The sequence below is a fragment of the Tinamus guttatus genome, unplaced genomic scaffold, assembly GCF_059628265.1.
Source record: "Tinamus guttatus ecotype Peru unplaced genomic scaffold, ASM5962826v1 Tinamus_guttatus_pri_ptg000674l, whole genome shotgun sequence".
Taxonomy (NCBI): domain Eukaryota; kingdom Metazoa; phylum Chordata; class Aves; order Tinamiformes; family Tinamidae; genus Tinamus; species Tinamus guttatus.
The window spans coordinates 4,181,306-4,205,456 of NW_028289208.1; the positions used below are offsets into that span (position 1 = coordinate 4,181,306).

The window sequence follows — 24,151 nt, forward strand, 5'->3', positions numbered from 1 at the left end:
CGCGCGCGGCGGGAGGGGGGCGGCTGCCCGCCGCGGCGCCTGAATGGCCGGCGGGACAAGGGCCGCCGAACCCCGACCCCGGAGCCTCCCCAAAAAACTCTCCGATTCCTTAAACCGTGGAACAGCGGAGGGTGGTGGTCTGCCCGTTCCGCCGGGCTGAAGGGAGCGGCCGCCGGCGTCCAGGCACCGCCCGGGCAGCCCCAGCGCTTCGCAGCGTGGCGGGCGCCGCGTCAACCGTGCGCCAAGATGGCGGCGGCCGCCGCGGCGGGGCCGAGGGCGGCGGGTAGCGATGGCGGCGGCTCGTCCTCTCCGTCCCGCTCCGCCCTGTCCGCCGAGCGCATCCAGGCCCTCACCGAGCTGGCGGACCTGGAGGCCGCCTACGGCCGCCTCTGCGCGGAGGAGGTGCGCAGTGGCGCTGGCCGCAGCCTCCATTTTCCTAATGGACCCTTTAGTCCGAATTGCGCGAGCGTCAACGCGGCGCGGCCGCCGCGATGGCTCGGGACGGGTTTCGTCGCTGTCCGAGCTCCGGGGAGCGCTAGGGCCTCACGAGCCGCGGGTCTGCCGCTCAGCGCGGTGAGAGGGGATGGGAGGCCACACGAAGCTTTAATTTCCTTTATTTCTTCTCCCTAGAAAGCGGTGCAAGGAGAGCTGGACGCCCTCCTGGAGCAGCAGAGCACGATCGAGAACAAGATGGTTGCGCTTCACCGCATGGGGTCAGTGATCTCGGCTGCCTCCGCTTGATCCGTAACCGGGAAGCCAGTTCAGCAGCCCAGTGCCCTCTCTGCTGTCTGAGACAAGGGAGCTCAGATAAATTTTGTTTCTTTGCTCATGCATCAGCTCTTGCCAGGGAAGAGTGGATGGACCCACACCCTGGACTCGCAGCTTTCAGTAGAACTAGCAGAGAAAACATTGCTGCCTCGGGCGACCGATCTCACCCAGGAACACGTTTTTATACCTCCTCCCAGATGCCGCAGGGTTTGGGAGTGACACTTTGCTCAGACGCGTTGCCTTGTGCCATTTGTGGAACGAGGCAAGCGTTCCTGCCTTTCTTCTTGCTGAGGTCACGCTAGCAGCCTGAAAAGCCTCAAGTCCAGCATGAGTCCACAGGCTTCACCTTCCATTTCTGTAGCGGGCAGTTCCTTAAACCTGCAGCAGCCCGTTCATGCTCTCACAGGTGTGGTTAATCAATCTGTGCTGCCTCTTCCAAGGCAAACTGCATCAGTTTTGGTGCTTTGATTGTGTAGGAAGGGTGGGAAAGGAGAGCAGCTACTGCTGAGAGCATCAACTGGGATTGAGGAAAGAAACATCCTGCTGTTCTTGACTATCCTGCTGCTTAATATCTGCTTCTCACATGCTCAATTTGTGTGTGTTTGCAGCCCTAATTTGCAGCTCATAGAGGGGGATGCCCAGCAGCTGGCAGGGATGATCACCTTCACCTGTAACCTGGCTGAGAACGTGAGCAGCAAAGTCCGTCAGCTTGACCTGGCCAAGGTACCTGCAGCGAGGGGTGTTTGGGACTCTTCAGCACCAAGCTGTGCTCTGCTTGTTGCGCTTGTTTGTGTGCTTACTGCACCACTGCCAATGTGCTCATTTCCTGCATGGGGGAAGACTGGATTAAATTGAATTGAATTCATTATTTGGGCATTATCTGGTGTTTTTTGTTAGTGATGTCTTGTTGGTCTCCTGCACAGTACAGGATACGAGAATAAATAATTGTATGATAGTGTGTACAGCAGCTGGCTCTCCAGTATTCCCTTGCGTCTCTGAGAAATATGTGAAGTATGACAAATAAATTGAAATTAGTTTTCATTAGCCTTCTGTTATCCAGCTACTGCAGCGCTGATGTGCTGCGGAGATGGCCGTAGTTGTCTGAGACTGGGCAGGAATCCAAGCTGTGTTATGCTTTGTATAGAGCGAGTCTAAGAGCCTTCAAGTCCCAGCACCCAGCAAACCTTGTGCTCAAATTGAAGGGGGCGTGTGGCTGTGCCTGGAGCCTCTGCCTGGTTGTTAAGCTGGAGTATAGTTGAGTTCTGGCCAAGTCTTGATAGGAAGATGTAATTCTTCTTTCAGAGTCACTAGCCTTAGGACCTTCTGACCTTTTGGAGTTTCTGGTTACCTGCTTGTTTATCTTTTACAGAAGTATCCCTTCCCTTACTGCTTGCTTTTCTGGCAGAATCGACTCTATCAGGCCATTCAGAGAGCTGATGACATCCTGGACCTGAAGTTCTGCATGGACGGAGTTCAAACAGCCCTGCGAAACGAAGATTACGAGCAAGCAGCAGCTCACATCCATCGCTACCTGTCTCTGGATAAGTCAGTCATTGAGCTCAGTCGACAGGGCAAGGAAGGTGAGTTCTGTTTCTGAAGAGCAGCAGATAAGTCACCTTTCCAGTAAGATAACTAGAAACTGCCTCATTTCCCGTGACAGATTGTCCTGGCCTGATAGACCGAGGAGCAGAACATCCAATGCTAGCCAAGGATATTGGTGTGTTGTATAGTAATGATCCTTGCAAAAGCTCAGAAGTGTTATTAGGTTTGAATTATTGTTAATAAATGGGACAGTTCCTGGCACAAGGCCTCCATAGATTATCACATGCTGTCTAGGTGAAAGACAAAAATGTCTAGGACAGAAGTGAGACAGAGAAGGCTCTGAGAGCTGTTGCAGTGTCAGTGGGATGCCAAGCAAAGCAGCTGGACATGAAGAAACAAGAAAGACATTGCCTGATGCCTGGAAAAAAAAAGTCTCTGGATTGGAGCTAGGGTGTAATTTGCCAGATTAGGTTGCACTAGAGTTTTCTTGTTATCAACGTATCTCGCTGACTCTCTTTGTTACATCCTGTAGAATCATTCTAGTGTACCTGCTGCCCTCCTGGCCTTTCGCCTCCTGATTGTCACCTCAGAGCTGCACAGCTTTCATCTCTCTGTTGGAAAAATAAGTACTGCACACCATACTAATGTTGCCCTGCCAACTTTCCCTTTGTTCTCTCACCTTTTGACCAGGAGGTATCATTGATGCCAACCTGAAGCTCCTGCAGGAAGCAGAGCAGCGCCTGAAGGCAATTGTCACGGAGAAATTTGACATGGCCATGAAGCAGGGAGACCTGCCCCAGGTGGAACGGTTCTTCAAGATATTTCCTCTGCTTGGCTTACATGAAGAGGGGCTAAGCAAGTTCTCAGAGTACCTCTGCAAGCAGGTAACAGACTCTATGCAATGCTACTGATTTTCCCTTAAGGGAAAGTGAAATACAATCTCTGCCCATAGGGGTTGTGGAATGGTTCTGGCATATTAGTCTTTGGAACTAGTGCTGGCTTCTCTCTGCTTGCACCTTGGGGCGAGCTTTCTGATGTCTGAATACAGACCCCACTGCCTGGCTGTCTGGTTTGTTCTGCCATTTTTTTGCTCTCCGTGCTTGCCTATAGCTCGTATAAGGGAGCAATGCTCCAACTATGGCTGGAAAGAGAATAACAAGTTTCTGCTTTCCCTTCTGCCCTGTGTTTTGCACATGAGAGGAAGGAGCAAAGGATCTTTTTTTTCAGGAAGAAATTTTTGCAGTGGGAGGGCTAGTAAAAACACTGTATGGGAGGAAAAACATCTCTGAGTATTACCAGCTGACTGATCCCATCGTCATTCAGGTGGCCAACAAAGCAGAGGAGAACCTGCTGCTGGTAATGGGGACAGACATGAGTGACCGTCGAGCTGCTGTCATCTTTGCAGACACCCTGACGCTCCTCTTTGAAGGTAATCTCCCTTCCTTCTTTGCAGATGGGTTAAAAACAAGCTGTGACGAGCTTGTCTATTGGCCTAAAAGTTTTTAGCTTAAGGTCCAGGACAGTGCAAAATGCCTCTTCCCTCTTTCAGCTATGAGAACGTCATGCTAGAGGGACAGGGACTAAACCAATGGACTTTTCCCAGCCAGGAGAGGGCATTAGAAAAAAAATTGCTTGGTTCAGCTTGTGCAGACATGAAGTGGACTTGCAAAGGAGCAGCTGTCCTCAGGAGGCAGGCTTTGTGCGTGACTTAAAGAGCTTTCTCAGCTGCATGGACTGCATAAATGTTTTCCTGGGAGAGCTGTAGATTTCTCCTTAGATAACTTGTTGGATTTGTGGGGTCTCGTGAGACCTGGATCAGACACCTCTGGTTCTTTGCATCCTAAAAACAAATGGCTGTTCCCTAAAGGCTTCTTCCAACCCGCATTTCTGCAGGCAAACAAATCAGATCCCTTAACACTGAGCAGCTGTAATTGCCTCCCTGCTTTCCGAGGAGGACCATGGCAGCTTGAAAACAGAGAGAGAAGGGAGAGAGCCTATGAATGTCTTTGGTGACATTCCCACAGAGCAGTAATTGAGATCCTGCCATGATTAACCGCCTTCTCCATAATGTCTGCTGTAGTTCCAGGCTGCACCACTGCCAAGTCCCTCTTCCAGCCTGGCATCCTTGCTGCTGTTGAAGGTGCTCGGAGCTGTTGGGGCTTTCTTGGCAGGAGCGTGGAGGCAGGGGGTTGTTGCTACCTCTTGAAGCAGGAGTCCACCTGGACTCCCAGCTCCTTCTCTGTGGAGATGACTGATCCCATGTGAAGCACTGAGAATTCCTACACCCTGGCTCCAGCCTGGAAGGGCTCTCTCTCTTGTGCCCGAGCACAGAAGGGATTCCTGAGCCTGGCTGCCCCTCTCCCTGCAGGGATTGCTCGCATTGTGGAGACCCACCAGCCCATCGTGGAGACTTACTATGGCCCAGGGAGGCTCTACACCCTCATCAAGCACCTGCAAGTAGAGTGTGACCGGCAGGTGGAAAAGGTGGTGGACAACTTCATCAAGGAGAGGGACTATCACAGGCAGGTAAGAGGGGTGTGAGGCTGTCAGACATAGCCGTAACTGATGCAGTTCCTTCCTGTGGTGGTGTTTGCCATGGAGTGTTCCTGGTGCCTTTCCTGAACAAGTCCCTCCTTTGGATACAGCGTGAGAAAAGGCTGTTAACTTCACCAGCACAGATATTGATATGTCTCCTGTTTTTTTGCGATTGCAGTTCCAGCAGGTTCAGAACAGCATGATGAGAAGCTCTTCCACAGAGAAGATTGAGCCAAGGTACAAACAAACCCCTTTTTGCTCTCTAACTCAACACTCATATCTGTCACTAGCACTACTTAGCATTTGGATAGCTCTTTCCATCTTCCAGAGGCTTTGTGGCTACTAAAGCATAAAAACCAATTGTTGGGTGCCGTTCACTGCCCTTGTGTAAAGGCAGCTTTATTTTGCTAAATTGTTACTTTCAAGCCTTGACCCTGGTTGTTGCTGGAGGACTGGGAATATCATAGCACACGAAGGACAGAGTCTTTATATGGCTCACAGAGTCAGAAATAGAGCAATTCCCTGAACAACTAATCAGTGGCAAAATAGGGAGCAAATCTTTGGGTCCTATTTATTTTTTATCTTACTGCTGCTGTACAGATTCTGTACAGTCAATTTCTTGCTAATGAGCTGAACTGCTTCCAGTCTCCCTCCTCCTCTTTTTATTTTGAGTATTTGTGAAGTGCTAAAGTAAGGCCATTTGATAATGCATTGAGCCCATCTGCCTTCGCACGGCTTCTAAACATGCCTTGAGAGAAAGCTTACATTCCCAAAGCAAGATCTGTCTGTGATCCTGCAGGACCAGTTACTTGAGTGGTAATTTAGAAGGCCACTTACTCCTTGCTCTGAATAATTGTGGATGCATCCTAGGCTTACTGAGCTCTTGCTTTTTCATCCATAAAAAAAAAGATAAAGGTTTCACACCCCACTTATTTGTTGTGAGGCTTTGAGCAGCATTTATAATGTGCTTTTGTGCACACTGATTTAAAAAAGCTGCTGATGTGGTCGTCTTTTTCTTTTCATCATTAAATGCAAAGTCATCTGTGCCTGGAACACTGTGTTCAGCATTGTCGTTCTTGAGCTCCAGCAGATCCTTTAGCATTTTCAGACAAACACACGTGTTTGGACACGAGAGCACAAGTATGGAGGTGACCTGGAGTTTTTAACACTGGCCATGTAGGGCTCATGGAATCATAGCAAAATTGAGATAGAAAGGGAGTGATTAAGGTCTCTAGTCCAAATTCCTGCTTGAAACAGAGCTAATTTTGAAGTTAGATCAGATTCTTCAAACTCTTACAGTCCTTACCACTCTGCACCTACACTTACAGCCTTATTAGCGTTGCACTAACAGCCGCAAAGATGAAAAAAGAAAAAAAAAAAAAAGCTTCTCTGTAATGACTTTTAAGGAACATTTTGACAAGGTGTGGGTTTTAGATATATCTGTCATGTTTAGCTTACATAGCAGATCCCTTGGATGGGTGTTGTCCTGCAGACCACAGTTATAACACGGGGAAGTAATCCCCAGGTGGGTTAGCATCCCGTATTCAGGAAGATCTCTCTGGGATTTGTTCCTTGGAGGTTTTCGTCGCCACGTCTGCTGCAGAGCTCCCGAGCTCTGGCGCTCGGTGCTGGGAGCTCGCAGTGTTCCCAAGCGGTCGAGCAGGCACGGGTCCTGTGCCCGCATGTGGCTGGGCGCAGAGCAAGGAAAGGCTGTTGCTGCCAAGCAAAGCAAGTGTGGGAACCCTTCTCTGGAGCAGATGGTGTTTGGCCCCTTTTGCCAGAGGGTGACTGACAGGATGAACCGCTGAGCTGATCCATTCTGGCAGTGCTTTTCTGCTACCCAGCATAACTTGTCTCCGTTTAACTCGGCTTATGGTGGAGCAAGTCTCAGCAGAAACAAACTCCCAAGTAATACTTGAAAGCAGAGCTGAGACTGTGTGCATGTACCAGTGGTTTTGCTGAGCGTTGCTACATGGTGCAGGTGGAGAGGGACAGTATTAATCTCCCAGTGAGAGTACGGAGAATGTGCTACCTTACCGAGCTAAATTGGTGCCCCTTGTGTTGTAGACTTGCTGTCTTGATGCCTCTGTGTCCCTCGCAGGGAACTCGACCCTCTTCTGACGGAGGTGACCTTGATGAACGCCCGCAGTGAGCTCTACCTGAGGTTTATCAAGAGACGGATAATATCTGATTTCGAGGTGGGAGACTCTATGGCGTCGGAGGAGGTAAAACAAGGTAACACCTTGAATACCAGCACTCGCAGGCTCTTTGTTCCTTGTAGTGCCCAGAGAGGAGACATATCTGAGTCGAGGTCAGAGCTGTGGTACAGGTTCCACAGAGGCGCTGTGGGAGCACTCTATGGGAGAGGATTTGGCCTCCCCAAAACTATTTTCAGTGCTGGGCTTCCTGACAAGGTCCTCCCATAACCGTCCTCTGCACAGTGGCTTTTCATACTCTGGCATCTCACAGTGGGGGAGGAAGCTGTTTGAAGCTGTGACTTCACAGGCCGCTACAGGTCTGAGGTCTGTTAGGGAAAAATGCCTGTCACCACAGCATCAGATGGCTGCGTGAGAAAAACAATATCCGAGAAGCAAATAACTGTGGAGGAGGGTGGATTTAAGGATAACTCTTTGGGAAAGGATCTGGACCAAGAGTTAATACCACTGGTACAGGAAATGTTCACTGTTCAATCTTCCAGTCCAGATCAAGTTGCTCCCCTCTAAAAGGGGGAAAAAAAACTATCCAAACTATCCAAAATTATCTCCGTGTGAGGAAGAACTTCTTTACTCTGTCACTTCTTTACAGGGTGACAGAGCCCTGGCACAGGCTGCCCAAAGAGGCTGTGGAATCTCCTTCTCTGGAGATCTTCAAACCCACCTGGGTGCCACCCTGTGCCACGTGCTGTGGGTGTCCCTGCTGGAGCAGGGGGACTGGGCCAGATGATCTCTAGAGGTCCCTGCCAACTTCAACCGTTCTATGAAAACCAGCCTTGTAGGAATATGGCAGCAGAGTGTAATAAATAAGGCTCCCTAAGTGAGAGAAGGCCCTTCAGCAACTGCAAGCACAGGTGCTAAAGGTGGAGGCCGTGAGGAAAATAAGCTGAGGGTTATGACACTCCGGGGAGCTCTGGAAATCACTTGTCAGCTGCAAAAAGTCAACTCGGCTCTTTCAGATCCACAGATAAGACCTGTGATTTATTGCCTGTTGGGCTTTGCAGGTGTGTGTCCGTTGGCTCTTGCTGGGCAACAAGGTGATGACCATTTTCCTTTGTGTTCTGCAGAGCATCAAAAATACCTGGACAAGCTCCTCAACAACTGCCTGCTGAGCCGCACCATGCAAGAGCTCATCGGCTACTACATCACCATGGAGGAATACTTCATGAGGGAGACTGTCAACAAGGTAGGGCTCAGGCTGCTGCCTGCAACAGCCTGGACTCTCTGCCAGGCAGAAGCCCCCGTGTCGCTCCACAGTCCTCTGGTGAGAGCCCTGAGGGAGGGAGATGGGCACCTCACGGGTATGCAGCAGTTTGGAAGGCCTGTTGTTTCCCTTGGCCTTGTAAAGCAAGCGGCCTTTTCTGAACTATGCCTATAAAACACTCCCTCGGGTAGGGAAAGCAGCTGGTTCTGTGCCTGGCCAGGGCTGGCAGCCAGCCCCACCTCCCAGGTGTCCTGTCCTTAGCAGAACACAACTCCGTGCCTGAGTCACGAGCCTCCGCCAGCCTCACGCTGCCCTTCCGGCTGGAGGCTTGCACTGTTGCTCCAGGAGCTGTTTCAGAAGGAACTGCTCCCTGTGCAGCCTCTGAAGTGGGCTGGCTCCTTGGTTGAAGGCACCGCCAGCAAGGGGAAATGCAGTTCCTCCAGCTGCCATCTTCTGGCCACAGTGGTGCCACGCAACGCCACCCCAGTGGACTGTCCCCAGCCTGGCTCTTGTCACTAAGCAGCCTCATAGGCTGTGAGCTGGCATCTGCGTGCAGGCTGCAGCCAAACCGTTGCCTGGAAGGAGGAGCAGCACTTGTGCAGGCCCATATTTTCTAGTTGACGCTTGGTTACTGGCTTCAAAAGAGCAGTTTCCTGTGGAAGGGTAGGACTTTTCAGAGCAGTCGTAGAGGCAGGAGGTTCTGAAGATCCTCCCCAGGCTACTGAAAACTAGGATGAGTGGTGCACGTGGTTCCCTTCAGCACAAGGGGGCACAGGGGAGCTGGCAGTGTTTCAGCTCGGTCCTGCAGCACTGCACTGAGCAGGCGCCTTCTCATGTGCAGCTCTGAGCACTCAGGCAGCTTTTCCTGCAGGCTGTGGCCATGGACAGCTACGAGAAGGGCCAGCTCACCTCCAGCATGGTGGATGACGTGTTCTATATCGTGAAGAAGTGCATCGGACGCGCTCTGTCCAGCTCCAGCATAGACTGCCTCTGCGCCATGATCAACCACTCCACCACCGAGCTGGAGTCCGACTTCAGGTAACGAACGGGCACCAGGTTCATTCTAACTCCTCTCCTCCTGATGCTCCGCAAACCGTGTTGGGTACCGGACGGTCTTCCTTGTTGCCCTCTGCCTTTGAGAGAGGCAAGTAGGAAGCAGACTCAGTGCAGTGGAGCAGGCTCGAGCTAGGCAGACCTCTGTCAGCAGTGGTAGTCACCTGTAGGACAGAGGGACTGAAAAGAGCTATGAATCTTGAGGCCTGAAGTCCCCCCGAGACTGAGCCAGCCCACAGTGCTGGTGGGTGACCCGTGGTTTGATGGTACCTGGTCACTGCCGGTTGTTCTCTAGGTCACCTCTGAGCTTGCCTGGGGCCGCTCTTCTGTTGTGACTTGAATAGGTGCCCGCTGTACCGCGGGGTGAGCCTGCAGAGCAGGCCTGCTCCTGGGTTTTCATTGCAGTGTGGGGTGGGAAAACTGTGACTGAGCTCAGCATACAACTGCAGTCAGGTTTTTGTGAGGAAAGCTCCAAAACTGGGCTGTTTCTTTGTCTTCCATTTCAGCCTCGCCTCCTTCGGATGCTGGCAGGAGGTATTTGGCAGCCTTCCTTTGCCTGGGTACAATTCCCCTGCTCTTGTCAAGTCACAGGTCCTTGTTTCCTCATGATGGCTGTAAGCCCTGGTGTGCTCTGCTTGCCCCGTAGGGAGGTCCTGTACAACAAGCTGAAGCAGGGCTTTCCAGCCACCACCTTCCAGGACTTCCAGAGAGGGGTGACCAGCGCCGTGAGCATCATGCACAGCAGCCTGCAGCAGGGCAAGTTTGACACCAAAGGCATCGAGAGCACCGACGAGGCCAAGCAGTCCTTTCTGGTGGGTTCGATGGCTGTCCTGGTATACAACGAGTTGGGGAGGGTGGTTCTCCACTCCCCTCTACCGAGTATCCAAGATCCTCCCGTTCCTTTCTCCTGATAGCAGCACTGCAGTTCACTGTGTGCCCGAGCAGGCTTGAGCAGGGCTGAGGGTGTGGGAGAGCAGTCAAAGGGCTGTTACTTTTGACCTCTAGCGTGTCCTTTCTCCTGGCAGGACACTCATGATGAGCGCTGCAAAAAGGGACCTCAGTGGAACAGCAGCTCTGTGCAGATCTGCTGTCTCCTTTTGGCCAGCCCTGCTCTAATTGATGCTGCACAGACGTGTAGGCAGAGACCCTGAGAGCCCTGGAGAGGGGCTGGCTCACGCTGACTTCTCTCCCTCCTTGTAAGGCTGCCCTCTGAGCAGCCAGTGCTGAAGAAGCTCCTTGGGACTGGCACTGTGCCAGGAGAGAAGATACCAAAGGCACCAGCAAAGGGAGAGTGAGGGCCTGAGCACTCATTTCATTAAACTCCTGGTTACAGGTCCCTGGACTTCTTGAAGCAAAGCACTTAAAATGCAGTTCTCCCACTGGATTCCTCATTCACCTGTCAGCTTGCTGCGTTTCCTCTCTGTACAAACCCCAGTGTTATAGTGACATTTAGTTCAGCTTCGGCAGGTAAAGAACAGGCTGTTCAGTGAAGAAGAGATATTCCTCTGCCTAGATATTCCTCCTGCCAGTGCTTCTCTGGACATGCTGTGTATAATCCATCATCTCCAGCTGCTCCTAGTGTGTTTTCTCCATGACACTGTCACAGAAACAAGCAGAGAAGTTGGGGGTACATCCTCTGTCCCATCAGTCATCCAAGACTGGGGCTTGGCTGCAGCATCATAGGCAGAATGATGAGGAAGAGAAGTGGCCAGAACTAATCCAGGCTTTGCAGCAGCTATGGGTTCAGCACACACATGGTCAGTTACTGTGGCTCAGCCTGACATAACTGTGAATCTGCAGTGATTTGATCACATAGGAGCATCCCTGTCCCCTTAGGGATTTGCATTTCAGTCTGTAGAGGGAGCAAGGCTTAGAGGAAACGTGCAGACTTGTGGCTGCGATGCAGAGAAATTCCACTGATTTTTTTTTTTCCCTCCCAGGTGACCTTAAACAATGTTGAAGTCTGCAGTGAAAACATCATGACCCTAAAGAAGACTTTGGAGGTGCGATCTGGATTCTTTCCTGCTATTTTCTCATAACCGTAGCCTGTAATTTCCTCCCTGAGGGGGTTAGATAAACCTCCCGGACTTTCCTCTGCCCAGTTCCTGAAGTCCTTGGCCTCCTGCCTTAGGAAAGCAGTTCCAAGCTGCCAGAGCAAGCGCTCACTAATGTTCAGCAGTATAAACTGGTCTAACTAGAAGGACTGGTTCCTCCAGGCAGCCGACCTGGCAGGGATGAGGGGCATCACTGAGAGGCTGTGGTTCTCTGGCGGCCTTTGGCTTCCTACCCTGCTCTCCTCCCTGCAGCTGGAGACAGCAGCTCCTGCTTCGCAGAGCTGGGAGCCGCGTGCTGCTCCATGCCCGCGAGCGTGCGGGCAGGCAGGCAGGGCCCAGCACTGCCTGGGGACAGCAGCAGCCCGCCCCGCTGCTGCATCCTGCTCATGCCTCTCTTCCCTGCAGAGCGACTGCACCAAACTGCTCAGCCAAGGTTTTGGGGGTGAACAGGCGCAGGCCAAGATTGACAGCTGCCTCTCCGACATGGCCGCAGTGTCCAACAAATTCCGTGACCTGCTGCAGGTGAGTGCCGTGTCGTTCCTGCCATGCTGTGACGTGGTGCAGGAATCATTTCGGCCCGAGGCCTTGGCTGTGTCTTACTCCGAGAGTCCTGAGGGACAGAAGGAAGCAGATCAATCCACTTTGGATCCTGTGAACAGATCCAGCCCCTTTGCACCAGCTGGGGCTGCATAAAAGCTCTGGAAGCAGCTGCAAAGCCAGAAGGAATGTGGTTCCTTTTGTCTTCACTCAGCAGAGAGCAGTAGCAGTTTCAGCCTTTCAAGGACAAGAAGTATTAATAGCATTCTCATCTAATGTGTTCTCCCTCGTGGCCTGGCATGTTGTTGAGATGTCCCAAGCCTTGCTAGGTGACGTGGCGGGAGGGATGGCGTAGAGAAGGAGCTGCTCTTCTCCCAGGTTGCATCTCCTTTCTGCCAGTGCAAATACTCTCCTGGTTGGAACAGAAGGCTCTTTGGCTAAAGCCACTCTCTCATGTGGCATGTAGGGCCTCTTCCTCTAGACTGTCACAGTAGCCTCCAACAGGCAGGGAGCAGAAAGGCCTAATACTGCAGTGGAAAGAAGCCAAGCAAAACACATCACTTTGAACTAGATTTGCTATTATCGCCACAGAGGGGCAAGGCCATTTTTTATTTTCCTTTCCAGTTCACTGCGATCTAATCTTCAGACTGGTACTGCAAGCAAAGCCTCTTGAGGGTCACGGTCAATACCAAATCCAAGCAGCTCATGAATAAGCAGTACAATTCTCCAGTCCTTGTGCTAGTGTGGTATTAAAACTGGCTGCAAAGTAATGAAGATGCTAGGCAACCAGTTCCTGCACTGCCTGAGTCACACATGCATTGCATTTGCCTCGGGAAAGGGCAACTGCCAGCAGGGCCTGCTCAGAAATGCCAATTTTAGTTATAAAACTTTCACGAAATGCCAGGCGCTGTTGGTACCTGGATGCTTTCGTGCTGGGTGAGCTTTCTTGACATCTTGCTGAGCCAAATGGGGGTGGTTGGCAGGAGAGGTTTTTTCCAAGAGCTCCATCGCATTGGAGCAGATAAAACAGCCCTTGCTGACAACCTGCTGCTCGAGGGTGGTGGCGTGTGCTAGGGTTATGATTAATTCAGGGGATTAGCTCTGGTTCCAGCTTTTAGCCCTCCTTTTAGCTTCTCCTGCTGAGTAAAGCCGCACTGGAGGAGCGAGGCACGAGTTGAGCCTGGTTGTAGCGTCCCACTGGCTGGCCCCAAAAGGAAGGGCTGGGGTTTGCTTCCTTTCTGACCTGGATGGGACGTGCACGGAGCACCTCTGTCCTGCCAGGAGCAGCTGTGGAAGCAGTTCCCGCAGCTGGGGGAAGTTAGGAGTCCTTCGGACAGGCTGCAAGTCACCACGAGGGCCTCGTGGGTGGTAGTAACATCCTTGGAGCCATCCAGCATCAGAAGGTGGGATCCTGTGCTAGTCCTGTGCAAGTCAGGGCGCTGTGCAACGAGCATGTGAGGCAGCACCAAGAGAGCCTGGCTGGCTTGGTCGTGTGGTTGGCCATGAAACGTGCTCAGTGGCTCTCTTGTCCTCTTCCTGTCCCCTTCAGGAAGGTCTCAACGAGCTGAACAGCACAGCCATCAAACCCCAGGTGAAGCCTTGGATCAACCTCTTCCTCTCCGTCTCTCATAACATCGAGGAGGTGAGGCCACGCGTTCCCTGCTTCTAGCCCAGCTCCTGGCCTGCCCGCCTGGCAGGGCAAGCGGAGCAACCACCTGCTCACCCCCCCACTCCCCTGCCCTGTCCTCAGCAGAGAGGAGATGGATAAACTCCTGGGACTTGCTCTGCATCCCAGTGCAGCCAGGACTACGGGGCCTGAAGGAAACTTAGGACAACTTCGGGCTAGGGGCACTCCTTGGGGCCAACTGCTGCAGTTTACAGTAGGTCAAATGAACAAGTCTTTCTGTATTTCCACATCAGGAAGAGTTCAGTGACTACGAAGCTAATGATCCTTGGGTCCAGCAGTTCATCATCAATCTGGAACAGCAGATGACGGAATTCAAGGTGAGGGGAAGCAGACTCTGCAGCTCACACCATCTTCCAGCTCTTCTCCCCTGCCCGGGGGAACAGTGGACAGCGATGTCCTCTGATTCCTCCTGGGCCTTCTGGAGGCTGATGTCTTAGACCAGTGCTGCTCCCTCACTGAGCATGGAAGCGACTGTCTGACAGGCACAGGCCTAGGGCCCTCTGCTTGCTTTTTAGCCTGACAAGAATGACACCGATTTCTGCTTTCAGGCTGGGCTGTCTCCAGTGATCTATGATACCCTCACAGGTCTCATGACCAGCCTTATAGCCATCGAACTGGAGAAAGTGCTCCTCAAATCCACCTTCAGCAGGGTAAGCACAACACTGGCCTCTCCCCTGTAGGTCAGGCGGTCTGCAGGCCTTCCCCCATGAACCCTCCCTTACCTGCCAAGGGCAAATACTGCCCTCAGAGCAGTATGTGCCAACGCGAGCAGGCCTTGCATTAGTGCACACAGGGAGAAGGGCTAGCATTTGAGGGGGGTGCAAAGAGGAGCCGCTGTCATCTGCCATGAGAGGAGGCCTAACTGTTCAGAGCCAGCCCACCACCACTCTGATACCCACTTGTGGGCACAGTTGGGCAGCAGCCTAGGCCTGTGTGGAGAATTCACTGAGCCTCCTTGGTTCCCCGCAGCTTGGTGGTCTGCAGTTCGACAAGGAGCTGAGATCGCTCATAGCTTATCTCACCACGGTCACCACCTGGACTATCCGTGACAAGTTTGCCCGTCTTTCCCAGATGGCCACGATCCTCAACCTGGAAAGGGTAAGGTGCGCTTGGTGTGCTTGGGTGAGACCACGTGGATTTACTGAGCTTGTCCTAATTTTGTCCTGCCCACCGCAGCGGGGGCTGCTCCGGGAATTTCCCTGATGCCTGATGGTGGTTTATTTGCGGGAGTTAGCGGCAGGAAACTGCCCAGCTGTCACCCTCCCACTGTTGCCCAGTGCCACCTTAGGCAGGATTTGAGCTCCCGCACGAAGGCGGCTGTGGCCAAGTCGTCCACTGCTGCTCTCGTCCTTCCCCAGGTGACGGAGATCTTGGATTACTGGGGCCCGAACTCGGGCCCGCTCACGTGGCGCCTCACCCCCGCCGAGGTCCGGCAAGTGCTGGCGCTCCGAATGGACTTCCGAAGTGAGGACATCAAGCGGCTGCGCCTGTAGCTGGCCTGTGCTTTCCTCAGCCTGCGAGCACCGCCACGGCCGAAGCGCAGGAACGCCGTGGCTGCCTGCTGTGCCCAGCGCCGCCCGCGCACAGGGGTGGCTGCTGTCCTGTCCGTGTTCCTCAGAGCAGAGGGCTTTTCTTGCAAGGGAGGAAGAGCCTTGAGCTGTTCAGGGAACCAGAACTAAGGCAGCAGAGAAATCTCTCATGTTGAGAGCAGTCTGACACTAAATCTGAAGTGGGTGCTAGGCTGAGGGACAAGCTGCTGGGGACTGGTGACTTCCCTTTATTCTGCCTTCCTTTGGGTGGCCGCAGAGGAAATTCTGGAGCTGTTGTGGGGCTGGGGGCAGAGCTATATTTGAACTGTACCACATCTTGTGCTGTCCTAATGCTTCCGTGGAGAGGCTGCACAAGTGCCACTGGCTTCTGCACGAGCTGCCTGCAGCCTTAACGCAGCCCAGGTCGAGCCCCTCTCTGGGGTGGTGCTGGGGAAAGTCCTGTAGAAGAGGGAGGCTGCTGAGAGAGAGGAGTGAGCCGGGTGGGGAGTGCTCGGTGGAAGCAGGGACGTCTCTCTGAGAAGCTGGACGGGGGCCCTGTTGGGCTGTCTGGGGCCTGCACAGCCCCTCCATAAATAAACGCTGCCCCATTGAGCAGTAGCAGTGACCGCTGCGTGGGTGTGTGTGCCTGGAGGGAACCTGGGAGAGGAGAGTGCGGCCGCCACCATCTCCTCCCACCGCCGTCACAGCCGCTGCCCTGGCCCCGCACGCATCCAGACACCTGCAGGGCAGCACCCAGCGCTGTCCCCCGCTGCCTCCTGCCCCTCCAGCCAGGGGGTGCCAGGAGTTGGGCTGCGCTTGACCCGCTTCACTTACTTAGCCCCAGCCTGCCAGGCCCTTGCTGTCCCGGGGGAAGGAGTGGTGACAGACAGAGCACGGGCAAGGACAGAGGGCAGTAAACAAGTGCCAGCAACACACGCGCTTTTATTCAATGAGACGGGCAGGGAGGTGCTGCAGAAACAGCCTCTTGGTACCTGCTCTTAGAGGAGCAAGGGCAGGGAGGAGAGGGGTTTCATTCTACATGCAGGGCAGACCTTGGGGCACCACAGGCCACTGCTGCTGGAGGAACAGGAGGACGCAGCAGTAATGCTCCCCTTGCCCCTGCTCTAGGAACAGAATCGAGGTTATTCTCTGCTTTCGAGAACTGTAAAAGCCCAGGTCAAAGCCCAAGGTGAGCCTGCATGCGGCCGTCCGCCCACGAGGCCAGCAGCAGGGGAAGCTTTGCCTGCCTGGCTCAGCATGGTGCCTCCTGCCTCGGGGACAGCTGCCAGCACACGGTGGGCACGGCCAAACCTAAGGCACTTGCTGGAGGCAGCTGGAGGAGCGGAATAGGTCAGAGCACATGAGGGCTGTGGAGCAGAGCAGCTGGGGCAGCCCCCTGCCCCGAGCACGGGCACATCGGGCCCCTTGGTGCCTCGGGTCCAGCCGCTGCTCCCCGGGACAACCCAGGCTCGGCTGTCGGGACCTGCCAGGCCTTGGTGCACAGCAGCCAAGCAGAGGATTCTGTCCCTTGGCACAAAGCAGAACCCGTCCTGGCTGCAGGTCCAGAAGCCCAGACTCCATCAGGGGAATGCTCCGCTCGCTCTCTCGGCTCCACGCATCCAGCAGGAACGGGGCGGGACTGAAGGTCATCACACGGCCATGTCCTCTCCAGGGCAAGCACACCCTTCAGGGTCGCTTCCCCCTACCTCCACCGAGAAGCCGCCTGTGTCCACTTGGACGCTGTGGATGCTGAAGTTGCCCAAGCCCTGGAACAGAGGTACGGGTTGGGGCAGGAGGCAGGGAGGGCCTCGTGGGGCCTTGTCCCCGCTTGAGGACAGGATGCAACAGTTGCCACCCACATCTCACCTCAGTTTTTGCTAGAATTTGGAGCAAGGCTTCCTTCTGGCGCGGGGCTTTGGTTAAGACACAGAGGAAGCCGCCGCCGCCAGCGCCCGCCAAGCACTGCCCGTAGACGTGAGGCCGCAGCGCGGCCATGAGGCGCCCGACGGCCAGCGGCTCGCACCCGGGGGCCATGCACTTCTTCTGCTGCCAGTAGCGGTTCAGGCACTCGCCGAGGAGCAGCAGGTCACCTGCAGGACAGGGAACAGGCAAACACATCAAGCATGGAGAGAAACGCAGGCAAAATCTTCTCCCAGGGAGAGGAGACCCAAAGACAGCCTCTCCTGCTCAAGCTGAGCTAAATCCTGCCTGCTGATTAGTCCAATTCCCCCCAGCTCTGCCAGCCGAGCAAGCAAATGCAGCTCTACGCGTCGCTGATTTTATTTTTAATCCCCCTTGGGGGGCATTCGCTCGCTTTAATGTCCCAGCATCCCCCAACAGCCAAAGGCCAAATGAAGCCTCTCCAGAAGCGAGGCCCCAGCCCCATCACGAGCGACTCGCAGAAAATCACCCAGACTTGGCCTGGCCCTCGGCCTCTCTCCTAACCCTCCTCCAGCGGCCCCAGCACGGCCTGGATTTCAGGGCATCGCCCAGAAGACACTGGTCATGCCGGCGAGGCCACAAAGGAGGGAAGCGGGGGCAGCTGCCAGAGCCTCCCTGAGGCCTCCGTGCCGCTCTGCTCATTAACGGAGCTGTTGGGCTCATCCTAGCGCTGCCGAGCGCCGGAGCACAGCCCGGGCCACGGAGCCAAGGCTGGGCAGGGACGTGCCAGGCTCCCAGCCTCCCTGCGAGGAGGCACGGGGTGCGCGGGGCCATACCTTGCTGCAGGGCCCGGGCACACTCCTCCGCATTGCTCACCAGCGCAGCGGCGTTGCGCACGGCCGCGGGCAGCCTGGCGTACCAGTTCCTAACCACGTCCTGCAAAACAGGACAGCGGGGACAATGTCAGCGCGTGGCCGGGAGCACGGCAGGCGCCTCTGCCACTCCTTTCCTGCCTGTTTCAGTGCCAGCTCCCGCTGGGACATGGCAACGTTGCTGCCAGCAAGGGGACGGGCGCCAACAGCACGGGTCACACGGGACACCTCATCTCGGAGATCAGGGACAGAGCCAGGACGTGGCGATGCCACCCCCACACCGCAGCGGCGAGCATGATCCGAGTCCCCCGCGTTACCTGGAGCAGGTTGCGGGCCAGGCGGGTCTTGCCCGTGTACACCAGCAGCAGGTGCTCGTTCAGGGTCTGCACGAAGCCCTGGTGCACTGCGATCGCCTCCACCTCCACCCGCAGCGGGAGCTGGGCCTTGGACCTCCCAATCTTGATGCCTGGCACCAGCCCACCGACCTGGTCCTGCCACCCGCCACCTGCAGAGCAGGGGGGCTTCAGCCAGGGCCAAGGCAGCCCCAGGTGGGGCACGCGGTGCCCCGCGGGCAGGGACGCAGCCGTGGACGCTTCCTCACGGATGCTACCTGTCGTGAGCCTCTGCTCCAGGTGCAGCACGGCGTGGATGAGGGACTCAGTGCTGGCAGTGCGCCCTGCCGCCCGGTACAGCGCTGCCATCAGCGCTCCGGCCAGGATGCTGCTGGTGCCTGCAGGGAGCAGAGCAGGGCCAGGGCAGCAAGGGCAGCCCTGCAGCACAGGCACCCCCACCGAGCTGTGCGGTGGCTTGCGGAGATGGGGCACAGAGGCTCATGCTGCCTGAGAGTGGCCACCGGTGCCGAGGTCAGAGCTGCATGGCAGTGAGGGGGACAGAAGGGACGCCCCAGCGCCGGTGAGGCAGGGGTTGCATTTGCCCCCGCCAGCTCCTTCCCTGCCAACGTACCCAGGCCTGAGCCATGCGGCAGCTGGGACCACGTGTGCACCTCAAAGCCGCCACCGAAGCTCTCCAGAAGCTGGGCTCGCAGCGGCTTTGACGAGGGGAACTGCACCACCTGGGTGCAGATGAAGGCAGCCTTGAGCAAGGCTCCTGCGGAAGAAAGGGCATGGAGAAGGCAAAGCTGGTATTTCCCGCACCATCTGCTGCTTTCTTCATGCTCCAGTCCCCAGGGACCAAGCGAGGCAGTGCGGGAGCAGAGGAGGTTGCGCAGATGAGGGCAGCACACCAAATCCCAGCGCCGACACCATGCGCCGCAGGACCGCCCGGGGACACAGGCATCCGTCCTGCCCGTGGGCACAGGTCCGCAGAGCCAGCGGCGCCTCACCTGGCGCATGCGGCTGGCAGTAATCACGCAGGTGCTCCAGCTCGCGGCACACCAGCTCCACGGCCACGTCACCCTGTGGCGTCCCGCTCGCGCTGGCCAGGCGCAGCTCGGGCTCGCCGATGCGCCGCACGCGGGCGCCCAGCGGCCGGCGCCCGTCCACGCGCACGGCCACGTCCACCACGGCGCCGCCGTGCTCGTAGGTGAGGGGAGGGGTGTCGCTCCAGCCACCTGCCGCGACACCACGTCAGGGCCCGGGACTTTTCTCCCAGCAGCACCCGCCGCCTTGGCCCTTCTCCACTGCCAAGCCGGTGCCCAGAGCAGAGACACGAGACCACCTCCCGCCAGCACCAGATGAGGCCGATGCGGCTCGAAGAGCATCCCCCAGTGCCGGGAGCGACGCTTACCAGAGAGATCCAGGCGGGCCGGACACGTCGCCTGCACCCAGCAGCCCAAGGGCGGCAGCTCCGCGGGCTCCACCGTGACAAACTGGCACGCGGACATGACAGCCTGGCGGATGAGGACCTGCGCGGCGCCCTCGTAGTGCCGAGCCGCTCGCACCAGCAGCGCCGGCCTGGAGGAGAGGGGTGCTGAGCCCGCAGGCGGCCCCGCCACGGCCTCCTCGAGCACGGGGAGGCCAGGGGCAGGAGCAGAGGAGAAGGCGCCAAGGCAGGCAGCCGCCGCTGCGCTCACGGGCCCGTCTGACCTGCCCATCCACCTCTCGCGCTCCGCGGCCAGCTCCCGCACGCCGCCCGCAATGTCCCCACTCTCCAGGCGCTCAAAGGCAGAGGCCCACTCCTTGTTGGCGGCCGGCCCGCTCCGCAGGCCACCTTCTCCTCGCGCCATGCAGCCCAGCACGTCGGCAGCACACGCAAGTGCCCGGGCGGCGATGCCGGCGTCGGCGGCCGTGGAGGCCACTGTGGAGCAAAGGGAGGTGGCGAAGCAGGAGCTGGGCTGTGGGGTGGCTCTGAACCGGCCCGCAGGGCCCAAACCGCTGCGACCAGCCCAGCTCCAGGCCCCGCTGCCAAAGAGGGGACTTGGCCCTACATGGATGGGCATGGGGTGCTAGATTTGGGGGGAATCTATAGGAGAAGCTGGGGCTCAACAGCCAGCCCTGATGCCCCACGGTGCAGCTCGAGCACCCCAGGATGAGCAGCCAACAGCAAAACCCAAGTGCCCGCCCCAGGCCACGTCTCCCTGCGCCACTCACCCTCGTCCAGCGTGTGCAGCAGGGCCTCGTGGTAGCCCTCGAGCACAGCACTGCGGGTGAAGGGCAGCAGGCTGCCGTCCTGGCGCCCCAGCAGCACCCGCCGCACCTTGCGCTGGCCCTGCTGGAAGAAGAGGGCCCGGCGGGCGCCCAACTCGGCCGCCCGGTCCAGGCAGGGCAGCAGCTCCTCCCAGGACATGCGCCAGGCCGCCCGCCAGCGCTCGAGCCGCCCGCGCGCCGGGGCCAGCAGCCACAGCACGTCGGGCAGCCCCAGCGCCTCAGCCGCGTGCAGCACGGGGAAGAGGCGCGCGCGCCGCAGGCAGCGGCTCTCCCGCGGCGCATCGGCGTCCCACAAGTCCCCTGCCCTGCCCGAGGGAAGAGGCCGTCAGCATCGCAGCGACATCGGCATTGCAGGGGTCGGGATGGTTGTCCTGCCATCCCTCCAGCTTGGGGATGCCGTTGGCACCCCAAGGTGCCCCCCTGCCCTCCATGACACCTACCGTATGCCCGTCCGACGGAAAAACTCACTCCACGGCACGTTCAAGTAAGTACCCTCTTCAGCAGGGCTCTGATGGAAGACGGAGAGGACAGTTACACCCCAGTGTTGGGACAGGGATGTCCCCAGGGTGCCCCTGTACCCACCTGCCAGTCGTCGAGGCGGCCGGTGAGTGTGAACACGCGGCAGGGCAGGTCCCGCAGCCGCACGTGGTGGCCCTGCAGCACCACGTCGCGCAGGGGGCAGCCCTGCAGCGCCACCGAGGAGGCCGTGGTCAGGCCCGAGATAAGGCAGCCAGGGCCAATCTCCAGGGGACCCTGCAGACATGGTGGCAGGGCCATCAGGACGGCGACAGCCACCACGGCCTCTGCTGCCAGCAAAGAGGCCTCCAGGAAAGGAACGGCGGTCCAGAGCTCAAAGCCAGATCTGCTGCACCCAAAGCAGGGCCACCTCGACTCAATCTCAAGTGGCAGGGAGTCCTCCCGGCCACACACCTGGAGGTGGCAGTGCTGGAGCACGGTGCCCACCGCCAGCCGCACGGCGCCTTCCAGCAGGCAGTTGGTGACTGAGGAGCCGTCCTGCACGAGCTGCGGCTGCTGTGGGGTGCAGGGAGGCGCGTGGGCTCCCCACGGCCCCGCAGCGCCACCGGGGCAAAGCTGCCTGCAAGGCCGGGGCCGGCCGCCCTTACGTCCACGTGGGAATGGGCGATTTTGCGGAAGCAGAGGTGGCTGCCGGAGCCGGGCTGCAGCGTCAGGCTGCGGATGTGGTCGCTGGCGGCCGTGCTCAGGTAGTCGTAGGAGCCGCCGGTGATGCAGGCTGCGGGGCAGCACGACAACCCTCAGCGCAGCCGCCAAACCCGGGCTTGGGCTCACAGGCAAACAGCCCCGGGCCCCTGTGGCACCCCTGCTGCAGCGCTGCTCACCCATGCTCAGAGGGAAGGCGCGGAGGGCTGCCCAGAGCACGGAGCGGGCGCTCCTCGCACCGGCATCGCCCGCGCCACGCACAAACTCTTCCTCCGTGACGCCGCTCGCCATGCTGAGCACGATGTCAAAGAAGAGCGAGAGCTGCGGGGAGAAGGGAGCTGAGCGTTGCCCCGGCCAGCAGCCGCCCTGACCCCGCGGCGCGCGAGCCCCTGGCCCCAGTGTCACCTGCATGGGTGGCGCTCCCGAGTCCAGGCCCAGGTAAGTGCAGGCGTCCAGAGGCGGCAGCACGTGGGTGCCCAGCAGCTGCTCGGCGGCAGCGGCGCAGAAGAAGACGACGCCGCTCACCTGCGAGCAGCGCGGCAGGACTGGGCTCGCGCCGCAGCGCCCGCGGGGACAGGCTGTGCACGCCGCGGGCAGGCCCTACCAGCGGGACAGTGCCGTCGGGGCCAGCGCACCGCTCCAGCTGGGCCTCCGTGCCCTTGTAGATGATGTTGCTCACCAGCCCCTGCAAGTGAGAGCCACCCACGAGCAGTGTGAGGCGCCCCGTGGCGCCCGAGATGGGGCTGCAAGTGCCGGGGCAGCCAGGAAGGCTGGTGGGAGAACGGCCCTGCAGACCTGCCCATCGGCCACGTAGACCCCGTGGCTCCTGGCGTAGGCCTGGCTGCTGGGCACCGCGATCACCCGCACGCCGTGGAAGCCGTCCCAGGCGATCCCTGCAGAGCAGGGAGGGCAGCTGCGATGGCGCGCGGGGCCCAGGCATCCTACGGCCCGTCTCGCGCAGAGCCGGCGGCGCCGCTCACCTGGCGCCGCGGGCATGGCCAGGAGCATGTCTGTGCTGCAGACCCACAGGCCTGGCGGGGAGCCCACGCAGAGCTGCCGGCAGAGGAAGGCGTGATGTATGGAGGCTGACGCGGGGAGGCCGGGGAGGGGAGACCGGCACGCGCGGAAGCCAGTGTCAGGAGGTCAGCACACGGGGAGGTCGGTGTTCAGGGAGGCCGGCACAGCGAGACCGGTGAGTGGAGGCTGGCACGTGGGGAGGCCAATGTGCGGGGAGGCCAGCGCACAGGAAGGGTGGCACGGAGAGGCTGGTGTGCAGGGAGGTCAGTGCACGGGACAGAGGCTGGCACGTGGGGAGGCTGGTGAGGGGATGCCAGCGTGCAAGAGGCCAATGTGTGGAAAGGCTGGTGAGGGGAGGCTGGTGCGTGACAAGGCTGGTGTGTGGGGAGGCCGGCGCGCGGCGCCGCCGCCACCCACCCGGTGCGTCATGGTTTCTAGCAGGCTGTCCAGGTTGCAGGTGAGTGCCTCAGTGGCGGCGCCAGGCTCCTCCACGGGCAGGCACGCGAAGGCCCGGCCGCAGTCATCGAAAGGGAAGTCGCGGCCCTGTGGGGACAGGCCGGCACGTGGGCGCACAGGCCGGGCCAAGCCGAGCCGGGCCGGGCGCGCTCACTCACCGTGTGCAGCACCAGCACGCGGGCCTCCCTCAGCACGTCGGCGCTCACCACCTGTGGGGCGGAGCGCGTGAGCGGGCCGGCACGGCACGGCCCGGCCCGGCACGGCACGGCACGGCCGCCGCTCACCGTGCAGCCCGCGCGCGCGCTCAGGTGCTCGGCCGCCACGAGCAGCGCGTTGAGGGTGGCGCCGCCGCTACCCGCGCCGGCCCGCGGCTCCTCCACGGCCAGTAGAGCGGGGCCGCGGCCCAGCGCGCCCCGCCGCCGCCGGGCCTCCAGCTCTGCCGGGAGAGGCTGCGTGAGGCGGGCGGGCCGCCGCGCCCGGCGGCAGCGCCCCGGCCCCGGTCCCGGCGCCTGCCTCGCTGCAGGGCCGCCCCGGCATCGCGCCCGCGGCACGTCAGCACCACCGCGCTCCACTCGACGCCCTCGGGCGCCATGAGCGCCACCTCGCCGCTGCCGGCCCGCGATCCGTCCCTTTAAGGCGGCCGCGCCGCGGGGGCTGCCGGGAGCTGTAGTTCCTTCGCCGCCGCCCCGCGCGGCCGGCGCCCGCGGCGGGACTGCAGCTCCCGGAGTGCTCTGCGGCGCGCGGCCCGGCGGCGCCTTAAAGGCACAGCGGCCTCACGCAGCCCGCGGTGAGGGGGCGTCGCGAGGTGTCTGTCCCGTAACGATCCCCGCGGGCAGCCGGGGCCGGGGCCTCGTGGCGTCTCCTGTGCGTCCCCAATGCTGGTCACTCCTGCCATGAGCTCCTCATGGGCTCAGCCCTGGGCTATTCTCAACTCCGAGTATCCCCAGTCTCAGCCCCGCGGCTCATCCCTGCCACAAGCCCGTCCAGCCTCAGCCCTGCGGCTCCTCCGTGCTGTGCC

At 58.5% G+C, this 24,151-nt stretch overlaps 2 protein-coding genes across 2 annotated transcripts; one reads left to right on the forward strand and one right to left on the reverse strand.

The window, feature by feature from the left end:
• Positions 1–231: 231 nt before the first annotated feature.
• COG4 (component of oligomeric golgi complex 4) lies at positions 232–15,118 on the forward strand. Its single transcript, XM_088536531.1, has 19 exons — positions 232–402; positions 631–713; positions 1,377–1,491; positions 2,174–2,348; positions 3,001–3,194; positions 3,634–3,739; positions 4,679–4,836; positions 5,024–5,082; positions 6,947–7,080; positions 8,126–8,244; positions 9,134–9,300; positions 9,962–10,127; positions 11,256–11,318; positions 11,775–11,891; positions 13,456–13,548; positions 13,827–13,910; positions 14,142–14,243; positions 14,563–14,691; positions 14,952–15,118. The coding sequence occupies exons 1-19, from the start codon at positions 247–249 to the stop codon at positions 15,084–15,086; spliced, it is 2,355 nt and encodes a 784-aa protein (XP_088392657.1). The 5' UTR covers positions 232–246; the 3' UTR covers positions 15,087–15,118.
• A 1,653-nt stretch (positions 15,119–16,771) lies between these two features.
• Positions 16,772–23,725, reverse strand: FCSK (fucose kinase). The gene is made up of 23 exons (XM_088536504.1): positions 23,647–23,725; positions 23,418–23,569; positions 23,292–23,342; positions 23,095–23,220; positions 22,641–22,713; positions 22,456–22,553; positions 22,265–22,345; positions 22,066–22,185; positions 21,840–21,981; positions 21,606–21,733; positions 21,412–21,513; positions 21,064–21,234; positions 20,922–20,989; positions 20,425–20,786; positions 19,921–20,131; positions 19,622–19,788; positions 19,218–19,445; positions 18,839–18,982; positions 18,486–18,605; positions 18,193–18,380; positions 17,840–17,939; positions 16,989–17,212; positions 16,772–16,888 (listed from the first exon to the last, which is right to left on the reverse strand). Exons 1-23 carry the CDS (start codon positions 23,723–23,725, stop codon positions 16,772–16,774), a joined length of 3,252 nt encoding a protein of 1,083 aa, XP_088392630.1.
• Between the last annotated feature and the right edge of the window lie 426 nt (positions 23,726–24,151).